At 39.9% G+C, this 26789-nt stretch overlaps 1 protein-coding gene across 3 annotated transcripts in view; it reads right to left on the bottom strand.

Moving 5' to 3' along the window:
• Positions 1-26789, bottom strand: part of HPSE2 (heparanase 2 (inactive)) — a 693143-nt gene that overhangs the window by 604848 nt on the left and 61506 nt on the right. For 2 of the 3 annotated variants that reach the window (XM_043980493.1, XM_043980494.1), the window contains exon 3: positions 9628-9789. The exons of the other annotated variant lie outside the window; for it this stretch is intronic. In XM_043980493.1, the coding sequence (XP_043836428.1) occupies positions 9628-9789 (162 nt within the window). The remainder of the gene's footprint in view (positions 1-9627; positions 9790-26789) is intronic. 3 annotated transcript variants of the gene reach the window in all.

The raw sequence follows: 26789 nt of genomic DNA, 5'->3' as shown, positions 1-26789 counted from the left end.
ATCAATTTCTAACCAAGCTTACACTCCTAATCCAGCTCTTAATCTAGGGCCTTAATGTGCCCACAGGAGATGAGGCAGCTGGGTGGTAGGTACAGTAGATAGAGCCAGGTCCTGGAGTCAGGAAGACTCAATTCAAATTCTGCCTCAGACACTTACTGGTTGTGTGACTTTGAGCAGGTCATTTAACCTCTGTTGGATTCACTTTCTTTATCTGAGAAGTGGGGATAATAATAGAACCTAATTCAAAAGACTGTTTCCAGGATTGAATGACATAATATGTAATACACTTTGCAAACATTAAAGGTCAATAAAAATGCTAGCTATCATTATTATTACACAACTAAGTACAATGTTTTGGTATATAATAATGTTATGACAGAAGATAATATAGATTTGGAAGTTGTCTGTAAAAAATGATATGTGGGGGACAGCTAGGTGGCACAGTGGATAAAGCACCGGTCCTGGATTCAGGAGCACCTGAGTTCAAATCCGGCTTCAGACACTTGATACTTACTAGCTGTGTGACCCTGGGCAAGTCACTTAACCCTCATTGCCCTGGAAAACAAAACAAAACAAAACAAAAAAGTGATATGTGCAGCCATGGAAGTAGATATAATTACCTACCAAAGGAAAATGTAGAAAGGAAAGAAAAGAGAGCATTCAGCATACATAAGGCCTGAGTTCAAATCTTGATTCAGATATTTATCTGGGTGACCCTGGACAAGTTCATTAACCTCTCTCAGTCTCAGTTTCTTCATCTGTAAAATGGGGATAATAATAGCACCAACCTCAGAGGGTTATCATGAAGATCAAATGAGATAATACATATAAAGAACTTTACAAAACTATTAGCTATTTTTCATTTTTGATAGGGTAGAGGGGGAGGAAAAAGGACCCAAGATGGAACTTTCATATACTACATGATCTCAGGAAAACAACATGAGACACTAACTAGAGAGAACAGCCTATGAGGTGTTCTATACTCGTATCCTAAAACAAACCAGACAAGGTTTTCTAACTTGACTTATGCTCCCAACCTCTACCTCCCCAGTTGTCTACATCAGGAGCATGAGGAAGGAGAAGTACTTCCAAAGCAGCATCCTTAGCTAATGGAACTGTTCACAAGGGAGCACCCAAGAAGACAAAGGGGTATTACGGCTGGGCACTGAAAAGCGTGAGGAGAATGAAGATGCTGGGAAGGGCCATGTGTTTCCCATTCCACTGACAGTCCCATTGTGCACCTCCACTGCCTTTCCCATATTCAGCATTTCATTTCACTGGTAATGGCATTAGGCTTATTCGAGATAAGTAAATGCCATCTAATTCCTCTTCTTGGGGATTCATTTAAATGCAATCAGGCAGAATTATTAATACCAGCTAAGGCTTATCTCATACCATTTTTTCAAAGAGTTCAAAGTGCCTTGGGTACAAGAAATCTCATTATAAGATTCATTCAAAACACATTTTTGAAGTCTCTGCCAAGAGATAATGAAACGTTGCTACCTCCATGAAACACTGTCAGACTTTGGGCACTCATACCCTGAGAAAACACTTAAGACTTTTTTTTCTTTCTTTAAGAAAGGGCAGCTTGGATTAGTGGAAAGAAAACTGCTCTTTGAGTCAGAAGAGATGGAGTTCTAGTTTGGGTTAATCATTTGTTATCCATTGGACCTTGGGCTAGGTCCAATGTCAATGCAACCTAGACATTCCTCATCTGCAGAATGGGGGCATTAATACTTGCTCAACTTCACAGGGTTTTTGAAGTGTTTTTTAATCATAAAGTGCCATATAAATGTAAGCTGCTATGGCTTAGGTATCCTGGACACCTGAGGAAACAAAGGCAGAGGAGTGAAGAGCTTTATCATGTAAACACATGTAAATGCCTTAATAATAATAACTCTCTGAGTGGTATTTGATTCAAATCTGGCCTCAGACACTTGACACTAGCTATGTGACCCTGTGCAAGTCACTTAACCCTCATTGCCCCACCAAAAAAAAAAAAGAATCTTAATGACATGGTGATGGTGATGGTGATGGTGATGGTGATGGTGATGGTGATGGTGATGGTGATGGTGATGGTGATGGTGATGGTGATGGTGATGGTGATGGTGATGGTGATGGTGATGGTGATGGTGATGGTGATGGTGATGGTGGTGATTTTTCAGTCATTTCAGTCACGACCCATTTGAAGTTTTCTTGGCAAAGATACAGGAGTGGTTTGCCATTTCCCTCTTCATCTCATTTTACAGATGAGGACACTGAGGCAAACAGGGTCAAATGACTTGCCCAAGGTCACACAGCTAGTAAGTGTCTGAGGCTGGATGTGAACCCAGGGAGATGAGTCTTCCTGACTCCAAGCTCAGTGGTCTATTCACTTCAACACCTTAATAATAATAATAATAATAATAATAATAATAATAATAATAATAATAATAATAATAATAAATTATAATGATGGTAGCTAACATTTACATGAGCTTAATAAGTGGCTGCCACTGTGCTAAGCACCTTACAAATATGAAGTCATTTGATCCTCACAATAACCCTGGAAGGTCAGTGCTCTTATAATCTCCATTTTACAGATGAGGAAACGGAGCAAACAGGGGTTTAAGTACATTGCTTAGTGTTAATAATAATAATAATAATAAATTATAATAGTTAATATTTATATAGCATTTATGTGCCCAGCACTGTGCCAAGTGCTTTGCTATTATTATTTCATTTGATCCTCATAACCCTGGGAGGTAGGTCCTCTTGTTATCTGCATTTGACAAATGAGGAAACCGAGGTAAAAAGCATGTAAGTGATTTGCCTAGGGTTAATAATGATGATGATGACGAAGGTCATTATAGTTAACAATTATATAGCACCTGTTATGTGTCAGGAATTGTCCTAAGAACTTTCCAATTACTGCCTTATTTGGTCCTCACAACAACCCTAGATTATGGATCAGTCAATCAAGCAACAAGCATTTATTAAGCATCTACTATGTGCCAAAAATAAAAGAAAAATCATGAATAGTCTCTGCCTTCAATGAGCTAATATTCTAATGTTGGGGGAAGACAAGATATATAGAGTTATCCCTTCAACACTGCAATTTTCCCCATCACACGGATTGGCATAAGAAATTAAATGAGAATTTGGAGGGAGTTTTGCGGAAGCCACAGATGACATGCAAACGCCAGCAGAAGACAGAAAAAGTTTAGAAACTCAGAAATGCATAAAATATATGTATAGAATGTATAATATCAACATATTTCATCTCTTAATACCATCATCATTCAGACTCCTCTGGTACAAAGGGAAGGTCAAAAAATTTTACGCAGATTTTCCAGATTGCAGGGGGTGCCATGCCCCTAACCCCCACAATGTGGAAGGGATAACTATAAGTAGAAACATACAAGATACAAACCTAACACATGGAAGGAGTCATCTTAGAGGGGAGAGCTCTTCTACTTCCTAGCTATGTGATCTTGAGAAAGTCCCACCCTCCCTCAAACTCAGTATACTTAACTGTAAAATGAATGGGGCTGTACTTCTTAACAGAGGAGGAGATGGATTCAAGACAAAGAATGAGGCATACATTTTTGACATGGCCAATGTGGGAATTTGCTTTGCTTAACTATGCATATTTGTTACAAAGGGTTTCTTTTTTTCTTTTTTTCCCCTCTTTTTTCTTTTGTTGCACCATTTGGAGGCGAGAGTGAAAAGGGAAAAGAACAAATAAAATGCTTGCTAAATTTTTTAAAACAATCTTATCTTTTTTACATGTAGTTAGACTAGACCTTCAAGAACCAGATTTATGATCCTATAAACAAGTTAAGTGTGTGTCTGTGTATATATATGTATGTGTGTGTGTGTGCATGAGCATTGTCACTTCTATAGCCTGAGAACACATGGTCTCCCTAAGGAAGGGGTCTCCAAGCTAGAAAACTCTGATTACCCCAGCAGAGCTTGGCATACTGTTTGCTTATCAACCAGGTGACACAAACCAGTCACCATTCACTCCAGAACAACTGAAGAAATCAAATGCAGTTTTAAGGAGCTAAAGGTTTATTCCACAAATGTTGGGTCACCAGTGAATTTTTTTCCAAAGTAGGGGGAAGATAATGTGATTAAAGGAGCACTTTAATTATATTAACAAGAATTGGAAGGATGGATTAAAGTACAGAGGATGGAAGCTAATGGACCAGTTAGGAGATTATTGAAATACCTCAGGAAGAGTGATTAGGAAATGAATTAAGGCAGTAGAAGCTGAGGTGGGAGAGTAACTCACCTCCTCTAAGGAAAGCCCACCCAATTCTTTATGAGAGATAGCACATCCCCTCTGAGCTTTCTCTTCTCTCAGAGAATCATGCCCAGTTCTTTCAGCTTCATATGAAGTGGATTCAGGGCCCTTTGCCGACCTAATTACCCTCCCCTGAGACACTGGCCAGTTTATCGACAGAGGGGGTGGGGGAGATATTTCATAAGAACTGACAAGATTTAATGACCAAATTAAATGTGACAGGAAAAGAAGATGGGAAAATTAAAAACTAAAGGATGTTCGTGAGCCTGTTAAACGAGAGGAAACATGAAGAGCAGAAGGTTTTTGTCTGGGGGAAAGGGCAAGGAAGATGAGTTCAACTTTGGAACTGATGAGTGGTAGGTGTTGATGACACATGTTATTAGTAGCATTTTCTTTTTTCGGGTTAAGTGATATGCCCAGGGTCACCTAGGGTCACACAGCTAGTAAGTGTCTGAGGCCGAATTTGAACTCGGGTCCTCCTGACTCCAGGACAGGAGCTCTGTCCCCTGCTCCACCTAGCTGCCCCTTAAGTAGTATTTTCAGGACTAATCTGACAAATATATACAAGATGAGTCAGTTCTGCCCTTCTGCCCTTTGGTCTATTCCTCCTGCATCTGACAATCCATCAAATAGTTGTTGCCAATTATTATGTTCTCTTTTCAAAGTTAAACATAGTTCCTTCAATGAACCTTCATGATACATAAAGTCAAGACAGTTTATTCTCCTTCTTGTCCCCCTCTGAACCCTCTCTGGCATATCAATGGTCTTAGTAAATTACAGTAACCAGAGCTGAACACAATAGTGCAGATGAGTTCTGACAAGGGTAGAGTACATTGGGACTTTGACCTCCTTATTCCTAAAACTATCTCTTTATTAACTGAACCCAGGATTGATTACATTAGCTTTTCTGGCTTCCATATCACTCTGCTGACTCATATTGAGCTGGAAGTCCACTAGAACTCTCAAAAATTTTTCAGAAAATTGTCCAGTTGTGTAATATTCCCTGTCTTGTACTTGAGCATACAACAAAACACAACTTCCCAAGTTTATATTTAATCCTATTGAATTTAATCTTCTTAGATTCAGCCCAATGCTATAGCCTGTCAAGATCCTTTTGGATCATCCAGAGTGGTAGCTCTACCTCCTCACTTTGTGTCATACCCAAGTAATTGGTAAAATTGTTGAAGAGCACAGGGCCAAACATAGATCCCTGTGATATCTCACTGGAGCCATCCTACCAAGTAAGTCAATGACACTCAACTGTTAACAACCACTCATTATTTCAGGCCAGAGACCAATTCTGTATTCATCTAATTGTATGATCATCTAATCCATACCTCTCCACAGCCTCCTTAAGAATAATAGCATGAAAATGAACCATACTATTTCTTTTGTTTTTGATGCTGTTGTTTGTTTTCTATTTTGAGGTTTTCCATCATTGCTCTGATTTTTTTTCTCTTATAACATGACTAATGCAGAAATAGGATTAATGTTATTATGTGTGTGTATATATATAACCTATATCAGATTACCTGCTGTCTAGGGGAGGGGGGGAGGGGAGGGAGGGGAGGGAGGGAGAAAAATCTGAAATTGTAAAGCTTGTATAAACAAAGGTTGAGAACTATCTTTACATGTAACAGAAAAAAAATAAAATACTTTATTAATTTAAAAAAAAAAGAAGAAGAATAGCATGAGATGAGGGGAAGCTAGGTGGTACAGTGGATAGAGTACCGGCCTTGGATTCAGGAGGACCTGAATTCAAATCCGGCCACAGACACTTAACACTTACTAGCTGTGTGACTCTGGGCAAGTCACTTAACTCCAACTGCCTCACAAAAAAAAAAGAATAGCATGAGAGAATTTATCCATAGCATTGTCAAAATCTAGGTAAACTACATCCCTCACATAGCCCTCAACTATTAGCTTACTAATCCTTCAAAAAAGGAAATGAGGTTAGAGCAGCAAGACCTGTTTTTGATGATGTTATTCTTGGTTCTTTGAAATCACAACTTGACTTTCTAGATGTTCACCAACCATCTCTTGCATGAGGTATTCTAGAATATTCCCAGAGATTCAAGTCGAGCTCACCGGCCTCAACATCACAGACTCTCTTCCTTTTCTTCAAAAATTGGGACATATTTGTCCTCCCCCAATTTTTTGGTACCTCCCCCATTTTGCTTGATCTTTCAAACATTACTAACAACAATCACACCTGCCAATTCTTTTAGTCCCCAAGTTTTTCTGGACCATGTTACTTGAAATCATCAAGGGCAGCTGGGTACTCTCTCTTATTATGTCTTGAGTATCAATCAAGCTCTTTCTTTGTTTATTCAACCATTTCAAATACAAAAGTCATTCTCTTTAGCTGAGAAAACAGAAGCAAAATAAGAAATCAAAAACTTTGTCTTCACTCTATTGTCAGTTATCATCATCCCATCCAACCCCCAAAAAAGTCCTGTCCCTTCTTTGACCCTCTTTTTTCTGTCAACATGTATACACACATAAATGTATGTATGCATGTGTGTGTATGTATATACATGTATATATAAATGATATCCTTAGATTCCCTTGCCATTCAATTCATTCTGAATAGACATTCCTGACATGGCACCATGCCACATTTTTATATTAATTCACCATCACTTGACCTTGCTTACATCTTTTGTACATTTCTTTTTTTTTTAATCTAAGTTACTAATTGAGTTCCACATCAGTCTCTGTGGACAAATCCCATTTTTCCTCCTTCTTGGAATCATTTCTCTTTGTGTCTTCAGAATTTAATTCTTGAGTAAATCCCATCCCTCTTGAATCAAACATTCCCAATCCATTCCATTCAATGGCCACAATGTCTGCAGCAGCCTTCTCTGCACATTTCTATTTCTCATCTGGAAAACAGTGATAATGACAATGGTTCTCTAGCTATCACACCATCGTGGCATGAAGCTACACTACAGGCTCTAAGGAATCTGGGAAACAGACAAAAGGGATACCCTTGAGGTTCTGATTACCCTAGGGCTTTAATAAATGAGTGAAAGTAGGGAAAACATGTAGAAAGACACCCCCCCCTCCAAAGAATCTAGAAACCCAATGTCTTTACACCAGTGCTAGAAACATAAATACTTCCCTTGCTGATATCCCAAACTTCATGGGGGAGTTATATGAAACAACTAGTCCATCACTGAATAGAAATCCTAGAGTAGGTGTTCTAAATAAGTGGGCAAAGAAAGTCACTCTGTTAGAGAGGTCTCCACCCCCTTCAACCTTGCCCCCCTTACCAATACACATTCATCACCGAAAAGGGAAATATTTACAAAAGTTAGTTTAGTTATGTTTAAATATTATGTTTAGCTGTCTGGAGACCATGTTCTCAAGATTTATATAAGAAATCAAGGATTAAATTTCATAACAATTAGAAAAGCGCACTGCTCAGAATCAAAGACTTAGTTAGAGGACATTAAAATAGTTTTACTGCTGGTGCTAAGCTGCAGTGACTCCATCACTTCCCAACACCTGGAGCTCAAACCTTCTGAACTCTCATGTAAACAAAAAGGGAAACTCCAAGGGCTCCAGGGGTAACAAGGTACCACCTCAGCCCAGCCTTTTGGGTGAAAAATGTGGAAAACGCCTGAGGACTCTTTGAAGCAGCTCTGAGAGAAGCAAAAGCAGGGAAAAGCCTCTTTACTGGGGTAAGTTTGTTTAGGAGAAAGTAAGCAAGTTGTCAGGGTAAAAGTTGACAATGTTGATTCCAACAGTTTGAACCGGGAATAAACATGTGAGGGGATTATGTTACTGAAAATTGGAAAAGACTCCATTGAAGCCAATAGACCATGCTTGCGTTTTTAAAGATAATGCGTCCTTCAGCCACATTCAAGGATAACAGGGTGAGGGCTAGGGTTTCTTATGCTGAACTCTCTTCTGTAACATACTCAAGGACTCTGGGCTCTGACACCTTCATTTGGGCAAATAAATGAAAGATAGACCAGAGAAGGAATTGAAAAAAAATCACATTGTTCTCAACTACATTGATGATAGTCCATTGGTTTTCTGATGCAGCCCATTGGAGAGTGGCAAAAATAGGTATCCCCTCCGACATACTTACATGTGGTATGACAGAAAGAACTCAGGGAGTTCCAAGTACCCTCAGCATCCAACCATTTGCACACACGAAATTATCATTTCTGTTCCCAACTCTTATTGACCTACCATAGGGAGAAAGAGCTTTTCCCTGTAACCCCATTCCCTATTCATAGGCACCTTTGGATCAAGCTTTCATTTCATTCTTTTGGTTTTCTCACCAGGTTGAAGATGGAATACAAGGGAAAGTTTCAAGCTTTCTCAAAGTGTAAAACAATGAGTTTATCACATGGAGATTCCTGGAGAAATGTCAGGGATCCTATAATGGGAGCTAAAACTTTTTTCCCATTTGGGTTTGAGGTATTAAAAAAAAGGTGAGTTGCCCAAGCCTTAACCAACACTGCAATGTCTTCTAAAGCTCTGCAAACAAGGTAAACAGACTCTGGGTTTGTTAGACTTTATTTGGATCAATAAAAGACAGGCCTCCCTTGTTTTTTACAAGAGAAACAGGGCAACTCCTATGATTTGCTGCTTCTATCTAAAAGCCTCAACCATTCTTGAGAATTCTCACATCATTTTCTGCTATTGTAGCATTACAAATACCTTAAGACTGAGGCTTCTGGATTCATCCTGTCTGTGTACCTTCTACCAGCAAAGTTTCTTGGCAGCCTTAGAAAGGCTGCTTCTCATTCTATTTCAGGGATCTTCTCTCCTAAAATTGCCATCCAGCTTTCATTTTTCTACTAGAACTCATACAAAGACATGAGGGATGGGGCCCATTCTCAATGCCTGTGGACCCCATTAGAGAAAATAAAATTCCCCAGAGAACTCCACCAGGAATAAAACATTCTCTATTCTGCCCACAGGTCATTATCACTTATCATTCATCTTTGTATTTACTAGGTTTACAAAAAGGTGAAAATAGCCACTTCTTCAAAGATACCAAATTTAGTAATTCTTTCAAATGCACAACACACACACACATTTAGCAAGTCATATTTTTACAAACCAACACTAGTTTCTCATTGATTCTGACATTTGAAAATACACATGCAGAATGGTCTACAATCTGAGGCCAAAAATGTACATGCCAGCCACATGAAATATTTGTCAGAGGAAAACAAAAGTCATCACAACTAAATAAAGGATAGAACTGGCAAAAACTCAGCAGGGGACCACTCTGGTGAATCCAAAATTTTAGAATGTTAATTGATGTAAGCCAGGAACTCACTGTGGTGGGAGTCAGCTGACCTAAGTAGCCTTACCTGTTAATATGAGGTTACTGTATGTGTTGGAGAATTGCTCCTTGAGGAGAACCAAGTGCATCTGAGCAGCCTTCTCTCTCTGAAGCTCCAGCATTACATCTGGGTGCTGGGCAATCTTGCAGCCCTTCTGCTTATCCAAGGCAACATCACTCCGAACAATGTCTGCAAGAGGGAAAAGAGAAGGCAGACAGCAAAAATGAAGCCCCACTCTACCAAAAGCAATTCATTTAGTTAACAGAACGAGAATCTAAAGCCCATAAATAAGGCAAATAACTGTTATGAGCCTTTGGGCCATGGGGAGCTCTGGTGACCTGTGCTCCACACCAAGAGCCATGTGAAGCCATATTCTAGCTCTGCTATTCCTTCTGACCCTGTTGTGTCCCACCAAAGATGACTGGAGATGGAATAGACTAAGCTGACAAATTGTGAGCTTCAAAAGGTTAATAGAACAGGGGTCTAAGAACTGGAATCCATGCCAGAGTCTGCCGGCAACTGGTGAGAACTGAATGGTCTTTCAGCTATGCCACATTTGGAAATGAACTTGGCACAGAGAATGCTTTGTAGTCCCTTTTAAAACTTAAGCCTATTCTCAGGGCAGCTAGGTGGCGCAGTGGATAAAGCACTGGCCCTGGATTCAGGAGTACCTGAGTTCAAATTCGGCCTCAGATACTTGACACTTACTAGCTTTGTGGCCTTGGGCAAGTCGCTTAACCCCCATTGCCCCATACAAAACAAAACAAAACAAAAAAACAACTTAAGCCTATTCTCTCTGACTCTCCAGAAGCAGAGGTAGTATAAGGAAATGTCATCCTCTATTTTTTGGGAGGGAGGAGAAAGGAGGGCAGTAAATGTGTTTATATTTCTGTTCCTGCTGTAGCTCTCAGCAAATATTCTTATAAGAAAGTGAATTGATGTTAAATGGTTAAATGAATATAGGGTGCTAATCCCTGGGTCAATCGATGCTATAGAGGAGATTCTAACTGTATTTTCAGAGGACAATACATAAATTTCACTGAATCTCAACAGAGACTTGGAAAGAACCTCAACAATCATCTCATAAGCCAACATAAAAGGAATTTCCATCATAACATGATAGACAAGTGATCATCTAGCCTTCCGTGAAGACCAACAAGTTAGGAAAACATTTCACTTGTCGGAGGCAGCTAGGTGGCATAGTGGATAAAGCACTGGCCCTGGATTCAGGAGTACCTGAGTTTAAATCTGGCCTCAGACACTTGACACTTACTAGCTGTGTGACCCTGGGCAAGTCACTTAACCCTCATTGCCCCACAAAAAAACCCAAACAAACAAAAAAAAACTATACCACGTGTCAAGGTGGCCCATTCTACTTTTAAATAGTTCTAATTGTTAAGGAAATCTTTTTTAATGTCAAGCTTAAATTGGCCTCTCAGCAACTTTGGCCCATTACTCCTAGGCCAAAAAAATAAGCCTAGTCCTCCTTCACAATACCCCCCCAAATACTTCATGACAGTTACTATGTTCCCTCTGCATCCTCCAAGCTAAACTTGCCCAGCTCACTCAAGTGGCCTTCATATGACAATGGACTCAAGGCCCTTCACCAGGCTGGCTGCCCACCTTTGAATACTCTCTACCTTTCCATGTACTTCTTTTTTTTTTTTTTTTTTTTTTTTTTTTTTTGAGGCAATTGGGGTTAAGTGACTTGCCCAGGGTCACACAGCTAGTAAGTGTTAAGTGTCTGAGGCCGGATTTGAACTCAGGTACTCCTGACTCCAGGGCCAGTGCTCTATCCACTGCGCCACCTAGCTGCCCCTCCATGTCCTTCTTAAACCATGGCACCCAGGGATGAACTCAATACTCCCAACAAGGGGAGAGGGAAACAAAACAAGTGGAAGCTAAACTATTCCTGGAAGTTAAGCTTCTCGTAAGGTAGTTCAAGGTAGATAGATGGATGGATGCATGGATAGATAGGTAGATAGATGCATATGTAGAAATAAAGAGATATATACATACATGGATATATACGTGTATTCATGTATGCAAATATATTTATATACACATGGATATAAATATATATGCATACATGTTTGTGTATGTGTATATCTATAGAGAAAGATAGATATATGTATAGAGGTACAGTTACATTCCATTGTTGACTTCTGTTAAGCATGCAATTTACCAAAATCCTCAGATCTTTTGTGGAACTGTCATCTATCTATCTTGTACTTGGGATATTGATTTTTTTGTACCTAAGCATAAAACTTTACATTTATCCCTAGTGAATTTAATCATACTAGACTTAGCCCAATGCTGTAGCCTATCAAGGTGCTTTTGAATACTGACTGTCATCCAGCATGCAGAGGGGAAGTCCACTGGGAATCTCTGCCCCACAGATATTGAGATCTTAAATGAATTTTGAACAGAATCAGAAGTCTAAAGGCTTCACACACACACCCCTCCATGTCATTTTGGGCAAGTATCTCTGATTATTTCCAATAGTCTCCCTAAGATTTTATTTGCTTTTCTCTCTCTCGATCATTTCATTTAGGCTTCTTGATCCTCGACTCCCCTCTTCAACTCATTCTCATGGTTTACTCAATTCACAGGGACATGCTGTTTCATTGCTTTTGTTGTTCTACATGGAAAATTCCTTGTCTGAATACGTGTACTGCTGACGTCATGTCTCCAACCCTCTGCTGGTTGAGAACTGCAGCATGTCTGACTCAAGACATGAGGCCCGTGTTCAAATCCTATGCCTCAGCTGTGCTGGGGCTGTCTCCTTTGGGTCTCCCCTCCTGTATTCCAGGTGCCTTGCTAGTGAAGCAGTCTTCAAACCGATTCCATTTCACTCTTTCAACAGAGGTCATCTGTGGGTCACCAAAGAGAGCCAGAGAAGGACTGGAGCCACTTTGCAAACTCGCCTCTTTCCCAATTATTTTCCCATTAAGGACAGGCTGCATCTTATGCTTCAGTTTAATTTCACTCAAAGCAGATGTACACCACAGAACTGTAAAAAATAGCCTCTTCTATAAAGAAACACCCAACTAGGATGCTTCCCATCAAGTAGGGGACCTTTTGTACCCAAAAGTTATTGTCCTCTGAGTACTTATTTTTGCAACCAAGAAAACAAGGAATTCAGCTGATTCATGTAGGAACAAATGATAGAGCTGGGGAAAAATCTGGAATGTATCTCTAGTGACTTTGAAGTTCTGGGTAGGAAACTGAAGGGCTTGGGACACAGGTGGTATTTTCATCTCTTCCTCCCATTAATAGTCCTGGCTTTGGAAGAGAAAGGAGGTTATAGGAAGTGAATGGCTGACTGTGGTGGGTATTAGGAAGGAAGTGGTTTCCTACATGACTGCCTACAATACTAAAGAGACAGGCTCCTACTGAGGGTCCAATGCAGGAAAGAATATGTTTTACTGGAGACTTACTAGTTTGATTAAGAGAGCACTCAGGAGGAAGGAAAATGAATCCCAGCACCGGTGATTGCAGAAGATAGAATGCGTGACCCAGAAAGAAAAGCACAGTAGAGATGTCCAATGATTGTCAGAAGAAGACAATAAGGAAGCTTGTTGAGAATATCATAGTACTCCTAGCCTCAGATGTCCAATTTTTTGTTCAGTCTTGAGATTTTTTATTATTGCTATGGGGAACTTCTGGTGGGATAACTCCCTTAACTAATATTGTTGTTGTTGAGTTCTTTCAATTGTGCCCAACTCTTCATGACCCCATTTGGGGTTTTCTTGGCAAAGATACTAGAGGGGTTCGCCACTTCCTTCTCCAGCTCATTTTACAGATAAGGAAACTGAGGCAAAAAGGGCTAAGTGACTTACCCAGTGTCACATAGCTAGTAAGTATCTAGGTATTTGAACTCAGGAAGATGAGTCTTCCTAATTCCAAGTCCAGTGCTCTATCTACTGAGCCACCTAGCTGCCCCTCCCCTTTAACTAATACAGATCAACAATTGTTCTGCCAAGTACAATCTTAGACATTTGCTATGGGCCCTGAGAGGGTAACTTATCCAACCAGATAATTAGTGTCAGAGGCAGAACTTGAACCTGGGTCTTCCTAACTCTAAAGTCACCTCTCTATCCCCTATATCGTGCTGCCTCACCACATGTATATATGCTAAAATATATAATACAGATAAAAAATGAATTTGAAATTTTAAAATAAGATAGTAAAAAAACTTCCTATATATCACTGACAGCTGATGGTATAAAACTCATGACTGCTATACATCAACTCAAGTTTATTTTGTTCAAAAGAAATAGATCTAATAGAAAAGAAACAAATTTAAAGTGTGTATATATATTTGTATGTGTGTATCTATATACATATAGACACACACATATATATACACACATACATAGTCCACAGGTTTGTGGGTAGATGCATGTATGTTTGTATATACATGTATGTATATATGTGTGTATATATGTACATATACACATGTGTTCACATACACATACAAACCTAAGAATTGAATTATGGGTAAGAGTATATGGGTGAGAATAAAAGAACCCAGAATTAGGTGGCGCAGTGGATAAAACACCAGCCCTGGATTCAGGAGGACCTGAGTTCGGATCCAACCTCAGACACTTGACCCCCTTACTAGCTGTGTGACCCTGGGCAAGTCACTTAACCCTCATTGCCCCATCCCCCTCAAAAGTTATTTCCTACACAAGAAGCCAGAATTATATTGTTCTGAGCATAGAATATAAACCACCCTGTTAGACAAGGGATATGGATGATCACTCCTTAGTACACAAAACTTAGATGAAGACTAACTATGTCATTTATGAGGACTACATCTACCCTAACATTTGACAAGAGTGTTAACTGTGCTGAAAGGAAATCCCTACAGAAATCTCCTCCTCAAATTTCTTGCAGCACTTTGCCTGGATATCTCCTTTGACTTTATGTCACCCTTCCTTGTATTATAATTAGTATTGTATTAGTATGTTATATATATTTAGAGTATGTTTCTATATACTTCATTACATAGTATACATAATACATAATGTACTATATTATATATAATTAGTATTAGTATAATTGCATTATAATTAGTCATGTACTTGTTCTTCACTCAACCAGATTATAAATTCCTTGAACTCAGACCTGGATCATCTCTCTCTGTCTCCTTAGTCCCTAATACAGTGCTTGGCATGTAGTGAATATTTGCCAAATTAAACTGAATTGCCTGAGTCAAAGTTCTGCCTCTCAGAAGGTCAAAGGAAGCACTATATTGAACTGCCCAATTTAATTCCCACCAAGTAGGAAGAACTAGTCTATCTCAACTGAGTCTCAGTATTGAAACCTTGGGAGAAAGCATGCTGAAACTCAAAATATCAGCGAAAGGGAGCACCAGGCAAAGTCAGACATGCTTCTTACATGTGAGAAAAGGTTTCAAAACGATCCCAGAAAAAAAATGGTATTGTTCCATCCCAGGGGGATTCCCCAAAGGGGAATACGATTCACAGAGGATGCAAAATTCCAGAGGCAGCTGGGATATGACACCAAAGACACTGGATTAGGAGTAAAACAGCCAGGATCGAATATTGGATCTGCTGCTTATGGTTTGTGAGACCAAGAGCTGTCACTTAGCTTCTCTGGGCCTCAATTTCCTCATATGTAAAATAAGGATATTGAGCAAGAGCATCTCTAAATTCCCTCCCGGTTCTAAATCCTGTGAAGTGACATTCTGACAAGAAAATGGCAAACAACCCCAGTGAGGAAGAATGACAGCAGAGTGGGGATTAGATCAGGGCTTCTTAAACTTTTTCCACTCACGATCCCTTTTCACTGGATAAATCTTTACGCAACCCTGGGTATATAAGTATATAAAATAGGTATGCAAATAAAACATTTACTACCAAATTTTTCTCAACCCCCATTCAGTTATGTGATGACACAGTTTAAGAAACTTTGGATTAGATAATAAACAGCAATAGTGAGGCTGCACAGAGGGCTCTCTGATGAGTTCAGATTTCAAAATAATATTAAAAGATAGGAAGATATGCTACAGCCAGCCTATAAGCTGACTGTTAAATTTCCAGTGTAAACATTGATAACTTGGAAATCAGCAAACACTAAAAATTAGGGCTTGATTTATCATATTGTTGACTGCTACAACTTAAGAAAGTGATAGAGAAAAACATTAATAACACAGATTAAAGTTAAAAGTATATCATCCATTTCTCCCCCAGAGAATTGGTTGTTAAACATCTATCAACATACCCCTGGAAAGAAAGGTATATAGCCAGAGAAAACACAAAAGTGTAGTGTAAACCTGTATAAATATCATCCTGAAGGTTAAAACCTAAATTAATTCAAGCTCATGAAAAGCATCAAAAACAACAAAAGGATTCTGTTAGCTATGTTTAGAGGAAGAAGAGAAACAAAAAAAAAGTGCAGGAAGATCATAACAATAATAATAATAAAAATAAGTAACGTTTCTATAGCACTTACTATGTGGCAAGCATTATGCTAAACACTTTACAATTATAATCTCATTTGAGCCTCGCAACAGCCCTGGGAGGGAGGGTCTATTATTATACGATATAATGTAAAGAATGCCACAGAGAAGGCAAAACAATGTTGATTTGTCCACAAAAGTCTTCAAACTAAAATCTACAGGCCACAGTAAAGGGAAAATTGTAGCCTGAGGTAGGTGGTATATTGTAAGGTAATTCTGTGATAGCAAGACCTTATGTAAGCACTTGAAAGAAGTTCAAAATGAAATGCAACACAGAAAAAATAGACGATGCTTGACTCCACATTCTCTGGGGAATCAAGGAGAATGAGAAAGGCACCAGATTACTGGAGGAAAACAAATATCGCAATTTTCAAAAACAGAAAAGGGTGAATCCCGAAAATTGTGTACCAACAAACAACAAAAAATGTAGTGTGGTTTATGAGACAGGTTATTTGTAGGCATTTAGAAAATGATGAGGAGATATCATCATGGATTTACAAAGACAAGTCATGCCTAACTAACCTCATTTTCTTTTCTGATAGGTGAAGTCACAGTTGGTAAAATAGCTATCCCTAAAAAAAAAGACTTACTAATGTCTCAATGTCAAACGGGAGGAAGGTCTTTAATGAAGCGCCCTTGGGTTCTAGCCGCCTATCTAGTCTCCTTTTTTATTAAAGACCTTGACAAAGACCTAGAAAGGACAGCCATTAGTAGCACTGTTTGTGCCTGGGGCAAAGACAACCAAAATAAACAGTACAAAACAGGCCCTGGAGATCTCAGAAGGTATCCCCAGGGTTGGGGAGACACCAGGAGGACAGGGCCAGGGAGGTACAAGTCTGGGGTACAGCTGCCCAATGTAGGGTAGAAGAAAGAGGAAGCTATGCCAGCTGGTACCTTTCTTTTTAACAAATCTTTCTCGCTAACTAGATGTTTAACTGATTTGTTTCAAGCCCTCTAAATTAACAAAGCCCCAGTCACCCCACTCTAGTTATGGTTCTGGTAGAATCACACAATCATAGGGCTGAAAGGGACCCCAAAGGTCACTGCATCCAACTCCCTCATTTTACAGATAAGGAAACTGAGGCAAAAGGAGTTTAACTGACCAGCCCAAGGTCAAACAGGTAAGAGCATCAAGGTATACTTGTCTAACACATAGGGGAATACAAAAAAAGATGCAGCGCACAAAATAAAAATGGTACCATGCAAAACATTTTATCTTGTTAGAAATTTCCCTAGAATTTTATGGCCTTTTGTGCTAACATCTCAACTAAAAAAAATTGAATGCAGACAATATTCGCTTTTCATAACACATAAAATCTACCATACCATAAATACTGCACAGCAAATAAAATCCTTAAAACTAAAACTTTTTTCACCTGACTCCTACCTTCCATTGTGTCAGATGACAGTGTGAAGGCACTGTACTGTCTACTATACTCCTTTAAGCCTCCTCTACCCTAGTCGCCCTCTGAAAACCATGGAAGAGGTTGCTGGGACCTTAGTCACTGCTGTGGAAGACTCGGGGACAGGTGAGGTCTCAACATCACCTTTGACACTCTTTCACAGCTTGTGGATCGCACTGGAGACTGTGAAGGACACACCAGCTTGGGATGCTTTCCTCCTTCTTGTAAATATAGCTAGTCTCAATTCATTAACACGAAACTTGCAGACAGACGTTAACCCTCTGACTTCTAGGCCTCACTTCCTTAGCCTTTCTCTTCTCTCTATAACATCATCAATTACAGGTTCAGAATGTGACTGATGTTGATTAAACTCAGAGCACAGATTTAGAATTGGAGTGGGTCTTACCCGGTCATCTTAAAAGTTGGGAAAACTGAGGCCCAGAGAGGGTTACGCAAGGTCCCACAGCAGCTGAGCCAAAATCCTAAACCCAGGTGCCCTGACTCTAAAGTCAACCCTCTTCCCACTGAACCAAGCAAAAGCAATCAAAAGAATTAACAAGTATCTACCCATTGCTTATTTTGTGCCCAGACACGCCATCAACTTCTCAGCTTCCAATGATTATTCCTTCCATCTATTTAAAAATGCCCAGGGCTTTCCCTAACTTAAAAAAAAAACCAAAAAGGTGTGACTTCACCCCATTTTCCCATCCAACTGTCGCATTATCTTCCTTCCCTTCAGAAAAAATTCTGAAATGTAGGTAAGTAATAATCTCTTGATTTATATTTTCCTCCCTCCTTCCCATAGTTTATCTTCTCTATCCCTCCCCACCCATATAACCAAGCGCATTCATTCGCCCAATAGTCATTAATCATCCATTGTGTGCATATCACTGTGCTAGGTGGGGAGATATTAAGATTAGATAAATTGAAGTCTTCCTGATCCCCACACTTTCTGAAGGGGAAGGTGGACCTAGATAAGGCCTATCTAAGAAGGAGCCTAAGATGAAATTCTCTAGTAACTAGGAAGCCTTAGGAAGCAGAATTTTCTGTTTTCCTGTTACTTTGTCCTTTGAGCCACTGATGAGATTACCAAGTGGCAGCTCAGCAGCCCTCACTGAGAATAAAACATAAACATGATCTTTTGGTTGAGTGATTCAAAATTCAAAGAAACATCAACATGCAATAGTGGCAAGGATGGTCGGAGGACCTGGGTTCAAATCTGACCATTTACTAGCTATGAGATCTTGCAAGAGGCATTGAACTGGTCTGATCCTTGGTCCCTCATCTGTAAAATGAAGGCATTAGATTAGATGAACTTGAACGGATCTATATGAACATGCACCGCGTATGTGTGTATACTTTATATCAATAATTCACATCATTTCTTTTCTTTGCTGTTATGCACACTTTAAAAATTCATGTTTTTACATCTTTTTTCCCTTTGTACTTCTACAGCAAGCATATTAAGAGCCTAATAAGTGTTTGTAGATTAACTGACATCATGTCTTCCCTAATATTCCTCTCCTCTTCCCACTGACCCTTTCAATGTTTAAAAAAAAAAATTGGCAAAACCAGCAAGCAGAGCCACCCTGTATCTGATAGCATACATCATTCCACATCCATAGTGTCTCTCTCTCTCTCTCTCTCTCTCTCTCTCACACACACACACACACACACACACACACCCCTCTACCAAGAGGAGAGAGGCACTTTTCTTCATCTCTTCTCTTAAGCCAATGTTGATCATTACAATTAATCAGAATTTTAAGGCTGTTCAATTTTTTTTCATTTACATTATCATAGTTATTTACTGAATGAAGAGGAGACTGGGTACAGTGGAGCAGGCTGGTTTTAAGGTGAGGGAGATCCAGGTTCAAGTCCAGCCCTCAACACACAACAGTTGTATGTGACCAGGAATAAGTCATTTAACCTTGCTGCCTTGCTACAGTGTACCAAACACTGGATTGGAAATCCGAGACCCTGGGTTCAAATTCCAGTTTTTCCACCTATTCCCAGGGCAGACCTGAGGAAAATACCTAGCCCTTCTTGGACCTCAATTTCTTTATCCTTAAAATAAGGGACATGGACCAGATGACTTCCAATGTTCCTTTCAGTACTATATCTATGAGCCAGCTCCTAGCAGTGTCACAAATCTTCAGCCATTTGCTTCTTCCCTTGCTGAATTCTTCTGCATGGGCCCCAAGTTTCTACACCGGCACCCTCTGTCTTCCCATAGCACTTCCAACATATGTTGACATTCCTTTATCCAGAAGATATTTTCAAATGATTCCATTTCTTAATCTCAGAGCCTAACCTATATAATTAGCACTAGATTTGGGAGTTGGAAAACCTGGTTTATCTCCACTACCTGTACACTGAAGAGGCCATTTAAACCCTGGGGTCCTCCATAAAATGAGGTGGCTGGTCTAGATGAACTCTGAGGTCCCTGCCATCTCTAAATCCTACCATCCCATTTCCTGGCTGCCCAATATCTCATCCCAGCTGTCACCATGACATTTTCAAAATAAGATAATCATCACCCATGGTAAACTTTCACCCTCCAGGTCCATTTTTCTCATCGCTGTCACAAACTTGGAGTCATCTATACAATTTCTTCAGTTACAAAAAAGTCTTGGCAATTCTTCCTTTGCAGTAGCTAAATGTTCCCATAGTTACAAAATGGGTCCCTGACCTCATTGGCTCTGGTTTGGAGCCTAGCAACAGCGACATGCTGTTCCAGGTCCAAGCTTGGACCCTTGGGGAGGAGGAGGGGCTCAGACTTTGAAGGTACAAGTCAGCTGCAGCCTCACCAAATAGGGAAATTGGGGTGGGAGCAGGAGCAGATAAGTCCTGGACACCTGAATTGATTTTATGTGGGCCTAGGTTCTACTAGCAAGTTTTCAAGGGCATTTTGGGTATTTCCACAAGTTTTTCTTTTTCCCATCTTAGTCTTGAGCCAACTTAGAATATTCCTGTTTGTGCTATGACATCCGTCCAAAGGCAGAAGACTGGGAGTTTGGTTCTTTTGGAGGAAATGGTGGCTATTCTGATCATAGGAACATGGGTTTTTAGCTGGAAGGAGCCCCAGAAGTCACCCAGACCAATCCCTTGCTTTTCAGACAACACTGACAACGAAAAGAATTTGAAATTGGAGAACCCCGGTCCGGTCCTGGCTACCTGTGGGACATCGAACAAGCCATTAAATCTATTTAAGCCTAAATTCCTCATCTGTAAAATGGCCTACATGACCTAGAGTCCTTCAGCTATAAATTTATAATTCCATGACCTTAATTTTCTGGAATGTCACCATATCACTTCCTTTAAGTCAGGGGTTCTTAGCATTGTCCATGAACTTGTTTTTTTTTTTTAAATATCTAACCATATTTCAACATAATTGACTTCCTTTTAATCTTATGTTGTACTAGCTGTGTGACCCTGGGAAGGTCTTAAGTGACCTATTGCCCTGTTTGCCTCAGTTTCCTCATCTGTTAAATGAGCTGGAGAAGGAAATGGCAAAATCACTCCAATATCTCTGCCAAAAAAAAACCCAAAGGGGGTCATGGAGAATTTAACACAACTGAGGCATAATAACTTCCTTTTATGTATTTAAAAAAGATTATTTTGAGAAGGGGCCCACAGGTTTTCACCAGAATGACAACATGAAAAAAAAAGGTTAAGAACACCTGATTTGGAAGTTGTTTGTTTTATTTTCTATTATCAGATATTTTAAAGGTTGTCATTCAATCCTTTGTCTATAATTAGAGTATTTTGCCTACCATTATGGTAAAGTCCTCACCAGGTGGTGTTTTTCACTACATGAATGAAGATTAAAAAAAAAAATAACATGTTTTCCCTTTCAGTCATGCTTCCTATAAAAATGAAATTATTTAGATTGTTAAGTTAAATTAACATTGTCAAATATTAACACAAGCAGTATGTTTAAATAGAATTGGGACAAAATTTGTGGAAATCTGAACACCTCAGTTGCATGTAGTACCTATTTTACACTAATTTCCAACTATCATCAATAATGGCTTAATTTAACTCTGATTCCGTCATTGAGTTTAACAGAAGTTGACGGTCTCTGAAGCTTAATTTAACCAGGAGTTATAACATCCTCTCAGAGTCTGTCTGAAGTCCTTGATGTTTCTATTCAACCTTTGACCTTCCCTAGAGTGAGAGCCCCTTCTCCCTCCAACTTAAGGGAAAAATGTTAAGTTGTTTATCCAGTTCTCCCAATCAGCTCTCTGAACAGAAGGAGTTCTGAATCTTTTCCTAGCAGAAGCAGAAGGGGAAAAAAAAATTACAAGCAAACAAAGCCCCATCGAGAATCTGAGCGTTTCCCAGCATGAAACACCATGATTATCTTTTTTCCAATCAGTTTTCCTGGAACTACAATTGCCCTGAGCGCTTCCCTCCCACCAGGTATCTAACTGCAAGAGCTGTTCTGATCAATTTGCACTGAATCACTGTGGAATAGTGGGATGCAGGGACCAAATAACTATTTTCTGCCAAAAACTTTTAGCTCTTGGAGTTTCACACTCATAAGTTTATCAGAATAAAAGCTGTTACATGTGTTTAAATGGAGCCCAAGGTTTTAAAATGGAGGTCATTTCTCCATAACAACAGTAACAGACGATGGTGCTACTTTAATGAATTTATAATCTCTCGATATCTTATACAGCAGTGCAGTTTGCAATCACAGGATTACAGATTTAGAGGCAGAGAGTCGGAGAGGTTATCTAGTCCAACCTCCTATTTATCAGAAAAAGAAATCGAGACCAAGAGATGATAAGGGACTTACCCAAGGTCATACAACTAGTACTGGCAGTTGGCATTTCAATCCAGATCTTTTGACTCCAAACCTAGTATGCTATCCATTGTACCACACTGCCCTCCACCCTGATAATTCTTATCCATGTCCTTCTACAGATCCTCCAAGAAGCTCTACCCAATGTACTGGAGGCTTTCTTATAATTTTTCTAATATTCCAAGGATACCAATGCAATGCTGAGGCTATAATCACATCCAAAATCCCAAATGCTGGCTTTGGATTCAGAGAGCCTGGACTGAAATCACAGCACTGCTCTTTTAATATGCGTGTGTGGCCTTGGACAAGATTCTTCACACATCTGTAGGCCTCAGTCTACTCACCTACAAAATAAAGCTACATTGTCATTCCCTTTTTGAGCCTCGTGTGTGACCTTGGCTAAACTGTAACCTCCTGGGTTTCAGTTCCCTCATCATAAAATGGGGAGGTGGTTAAAGGAAGGTGCAGCTGGCCCTGCTGACCTCCGAAGTCGATTCCATCCCCATGATCCCTTTTATCTCCAAGATCCCTCCCAAAGCAAAATCTATAATCCTGTGTCCTCCATTTTTTTCTCTTACAGTGATCCTCACCCCAAAACAGTCCTTTAAACTCTGTGTGTTTTTCCACTCTCCTTGGGCTAGCTATAATTTTTTATTTCTCTGAAATTCTATTACATGACTCACAGTCATTACTAGGAGAAAAATGGAATTTAAAAAGATGCATTTTTATAGCAAGAATAAGCTGGGGCTCATGGCGGGAGCTGAAGGATTTCCCCAAAGCATTTTAGACCACTTTCCTCTTCCTATTCAATTCTGGACCCAGCTCACAGTGCCCCTGTGATATCTGCCCAAGACATATCCCAAGATGAGCTAATTCAATGGGCTACTATCCTAACCTAGGTAACATCCATTCATTCTTCCTCCTGGTGGTTTTTTGGTTTGTTTGGGGTTTTTTCCCTGTTTATGGTTCAATAGGCTAGTGTGGCCAGAGATATTTTTTTCTTTTACTACTTCAGGTTTTTATTATTTTCTGGTAATAAAGACCTTCTCTTCCCTTAAGATTTAACTCGGCACCATTTTCTGCATCGTCTTCTCTCATCTCCCAACTGCTAATGCATTCTTTCCCAGATTCCCTTGTATGTAAGTACTTTGTATTTATATAGACACTTATTTCTATATATACATATATATATATAATGTGTATGTGTGTATACATATATATACACACATAGATATATAAACATAGTGTATATAAATACACAGGTACATGTATACATATACACACAAATATATACATATATGTGTATTTATGAGTGTACATATACATACATATATGTGTGTGAATGTATACATACATACATACATACATACATAGGGTGTCTCAAAAATCTTAGTGCAGTTTAAAGCTGTTAAAGCTTAAAACAACAGTGACTTTTAGGACACCCTGTAGTTTTTATAAATACTTGTCTCCCTCTTTTGAAAATAATCTCCTTTTGAGAAGGAACAATTTCTTTATTTGTATTTGTATCCTTGGTGCCAGAAGTGTCTGGCACATAATAGTCAGTTAAACACTGGCTTGTTGCTGTGGTAGTTGTTCAGTTTTGTCCAAATCTCTGTGACCCCATTTGGAATTTTCTTGGCAAAGATACTGGATTGGCTTGCCATTTCCTTCTCCAGCTCATCTGACAGATGAGGAAACTGAGGCAAGCAGGGTAAAGTGACTTGGCCAGGTTCATACAGCTAGTAAGTGTCTGAGGCCAAATTTGAACTCAGGTCTTCCTAACTCCAGGCTCAACACTCTATCCACTGTGTCACCTCTCAAACGGAACCAAATTCCTTGACATGAAATTTTGAGGTTACAGAGAGAAAGACCAACAGTCCAATGACCTGATTTGTTTTTTGCATAAGGAAACTGAGTAGCCTTTTTGCTTTTAAATTTATGTCTATAATTTATTCCTATCCTGAAGTATATGGTCAATTACTTTTTTTGCTAAGTTTCTACCCTCCACCAAATATAAGAATTTAAACTAGGAAAGAACAGAGATCAATAATATCCTGTTTGTTTCAATTACCAATCCCCCCAACTCCCAGTGTCTTGTCAGTAACAGGACCTTATTAGGTGCTCACAAAAATCATTAAATTGAATTTTTGGCATAAGAGTTCCTAGATGTCTATATATGACCATATCTTCTTGGTTTGCTTTTTTCTGTTGGGAACTGTACATTTAAATTTTAATACTTATCCGGCCTTAGACACTTGACACTTACTAGCTGTGTGACCCTGGGCAAGTCACTTAACCCTCACTGCCTTGAAAAAAAATAAATTTTAATACTTACTTTTATTTACTTTCAGAGAACTGAGGATGGGAGCACATTTCTGACTAGACAGGCAGACATGGTCTCTAGTCCTGCCCCAAACACTAGGAATGGGACCTGAAAAAGGCACAAGCACACCGGGTCCTTTTTCTCACCTATAAGATGGGGCTAATACCACAAGGTGGTATGATGGGTAGAGTGCTGGACTTGGGAGTCTAGAAGACCTGAGATGGAATCCTGATTCAGATACTACTTTCTGTGTGATGCTGGACTAATCACCTGACCTCTCTCATTTTTAAAATGAGGGGATTAGACTCAATACAAAGCTCCCTTCTGGGTCTACATCAATGATCCCATGATCTTCATTATATAAGTCAAGTCTCACAATGGCTATGTGAGGTAACAGAAGGTGAATGCATTGAAGTCAAGAAGACGAGTTCAAATCTAATCTCAGATCCTTACTAGCTATGGTATCACTTACCCACTGTTTGCCTCAGTTTCCTCATCTGTAAAATGGAAATAATACTTTCTAACTCTGGACTCACTAGTCTTTCCAATACAGTATTCAAGCTTCACCAACAGGTACCATCCCCTTCCACAGCCCCCATTTCATCTGCCACCCCACAGCATGCCCCAACACCTGCATCTGTATATAATTCAGGAATTTCTTTCTACTTAGTTTTACCGGCCTCTTCAGCTGTCTGGGTGTTCTGTATGTGTCTGGGGGACATGAGTGTCACTTTGGTGCATTAGCTCCTTGAGGGTAGGAATGAAGTTTAACTCACGGACCCATAAATTTAGGGCTGGAAGGGATCCCCCCCAGAGGCGATCAAGCCACCCTCCTTTTACTCGCTTTGAACAGCTTCCCAATGGCACCAAGTTACTTAATAAGAGTTTCTGAGAGTCACGGTAATGATGATTTCCAACAGGCCCGAAAAGTCCTTTTCTCCATCCAGGCAATTATTGCAGAGTTGGCCCAAGCGCCGTGGCAAGGCAACAGTCCCCTGCTGAGAAAGGGTTCATCACGGCTCACGGTGATGATGAGTCCTGTCTTCTTCCACAGCCCCCGTGGAGAAATGAATCAGAACCAAAAGCCACTTGGAAACAAGAAAATACTCCAGGGACAAGAGGAGGCCCTGAAGTTAAGGGCAATCCAGAAGACTGAACCAGCTAAAATAAGCGCAATTCAGAGAACCAAAATTAGCAGGTAGGCAGGAGCAGCACTTCTCTGTCTGGTTAATAACAGTGCAATGGAGGAAGTATTCTTGCACCAGAGTCTTCAGAGAGACCTTACAAGGTTAAGGGGACCTGGCTCTGGTAGCAGGTATAATAAAGTTGTGCCTAATTGATGATCTCTGATGAGGAAGGCGAAGAGGGAGGCAGATCATGTGATAAAAAGGAAGTCCTCCCAGCCTACTTTCTTTCTGTGGACTACAGTGGAAAAGATTTCCCCTCTAGGTGACTCAGTGTTATCTCCTTGAAAATGGGTAGAACTGGCAGGGTACAAATTCTTTAGAAAACATAGTCTGGCTTTCCTCAAAATAAGGACAACTGTAACACAGTGAGGCTCAGCAACTGCCAAGGTTAACTGGAAGGCAGAAATTCTGTAGGGAACCTCTAACAGGAATTTGGAACCCAGAATTCACAGTTAGAAATTGTCAGTGATCATCCATTTCAGGCCAGATGGATCAAATGTGTCCTCATGCGGATGGCTTTGGAGCCGCCTAGTGGCTGCCTCAGGGGACCTAACGCCACACAGCCTTGAAAAGGACAAAGCTTCCCAGGACAGGACCCTCACTAGACCCTACGGTGCTGGGCCCTGGGTTTTTCCCACTTGTACACGAGCAGCAAATCAGTTAGGAACTCATGAGATCCTAAAATCTGGGGTTTGTCTAGTGGACAAGAGGGAGGGTCTCTAAAATATACCCACACCTGGCACAGAAAGGAAAATGAGATCTGTCAACAGAACACTGGACCCGGAGTCAGGAAAACCTGAATACAAATTTTGCCTCAGAAGCATAACTAGCTGCGTGACCCTAGACAAGACATTTCACTTCTGTTTGCCTCAGTTTCCTCAACTGTACAATGGGAAGCAGTTAGAGAGGCAGCCAAGCATAATTTTTAGTCACAGTAGTGCCTTGGGGCTAAGAAAACCTGTGCCTCTGACCCATG

The sequence above is a fragment of the Dromiciops gliroides genome, chromosome 2 (genome assembly GCF_019393635.1).
Source record: "Dromiciops gliroides isolate mDroGli1 chromosome 2, mDroGli1.pri, whole genome shotgun sequence".
In the NCBI taxonomy this organism is placed as follows: Eukaryota; Metazoa; Chordata; class Mammalia; order Microbiotheria; family Microbiotheriidae; genus Dromiciops; species Dromiciops gliroides.
Note: the sequence above shows the minus strand (reverse complement) of the source record. Positions and strands in the feature narration are given on the sequence as shown.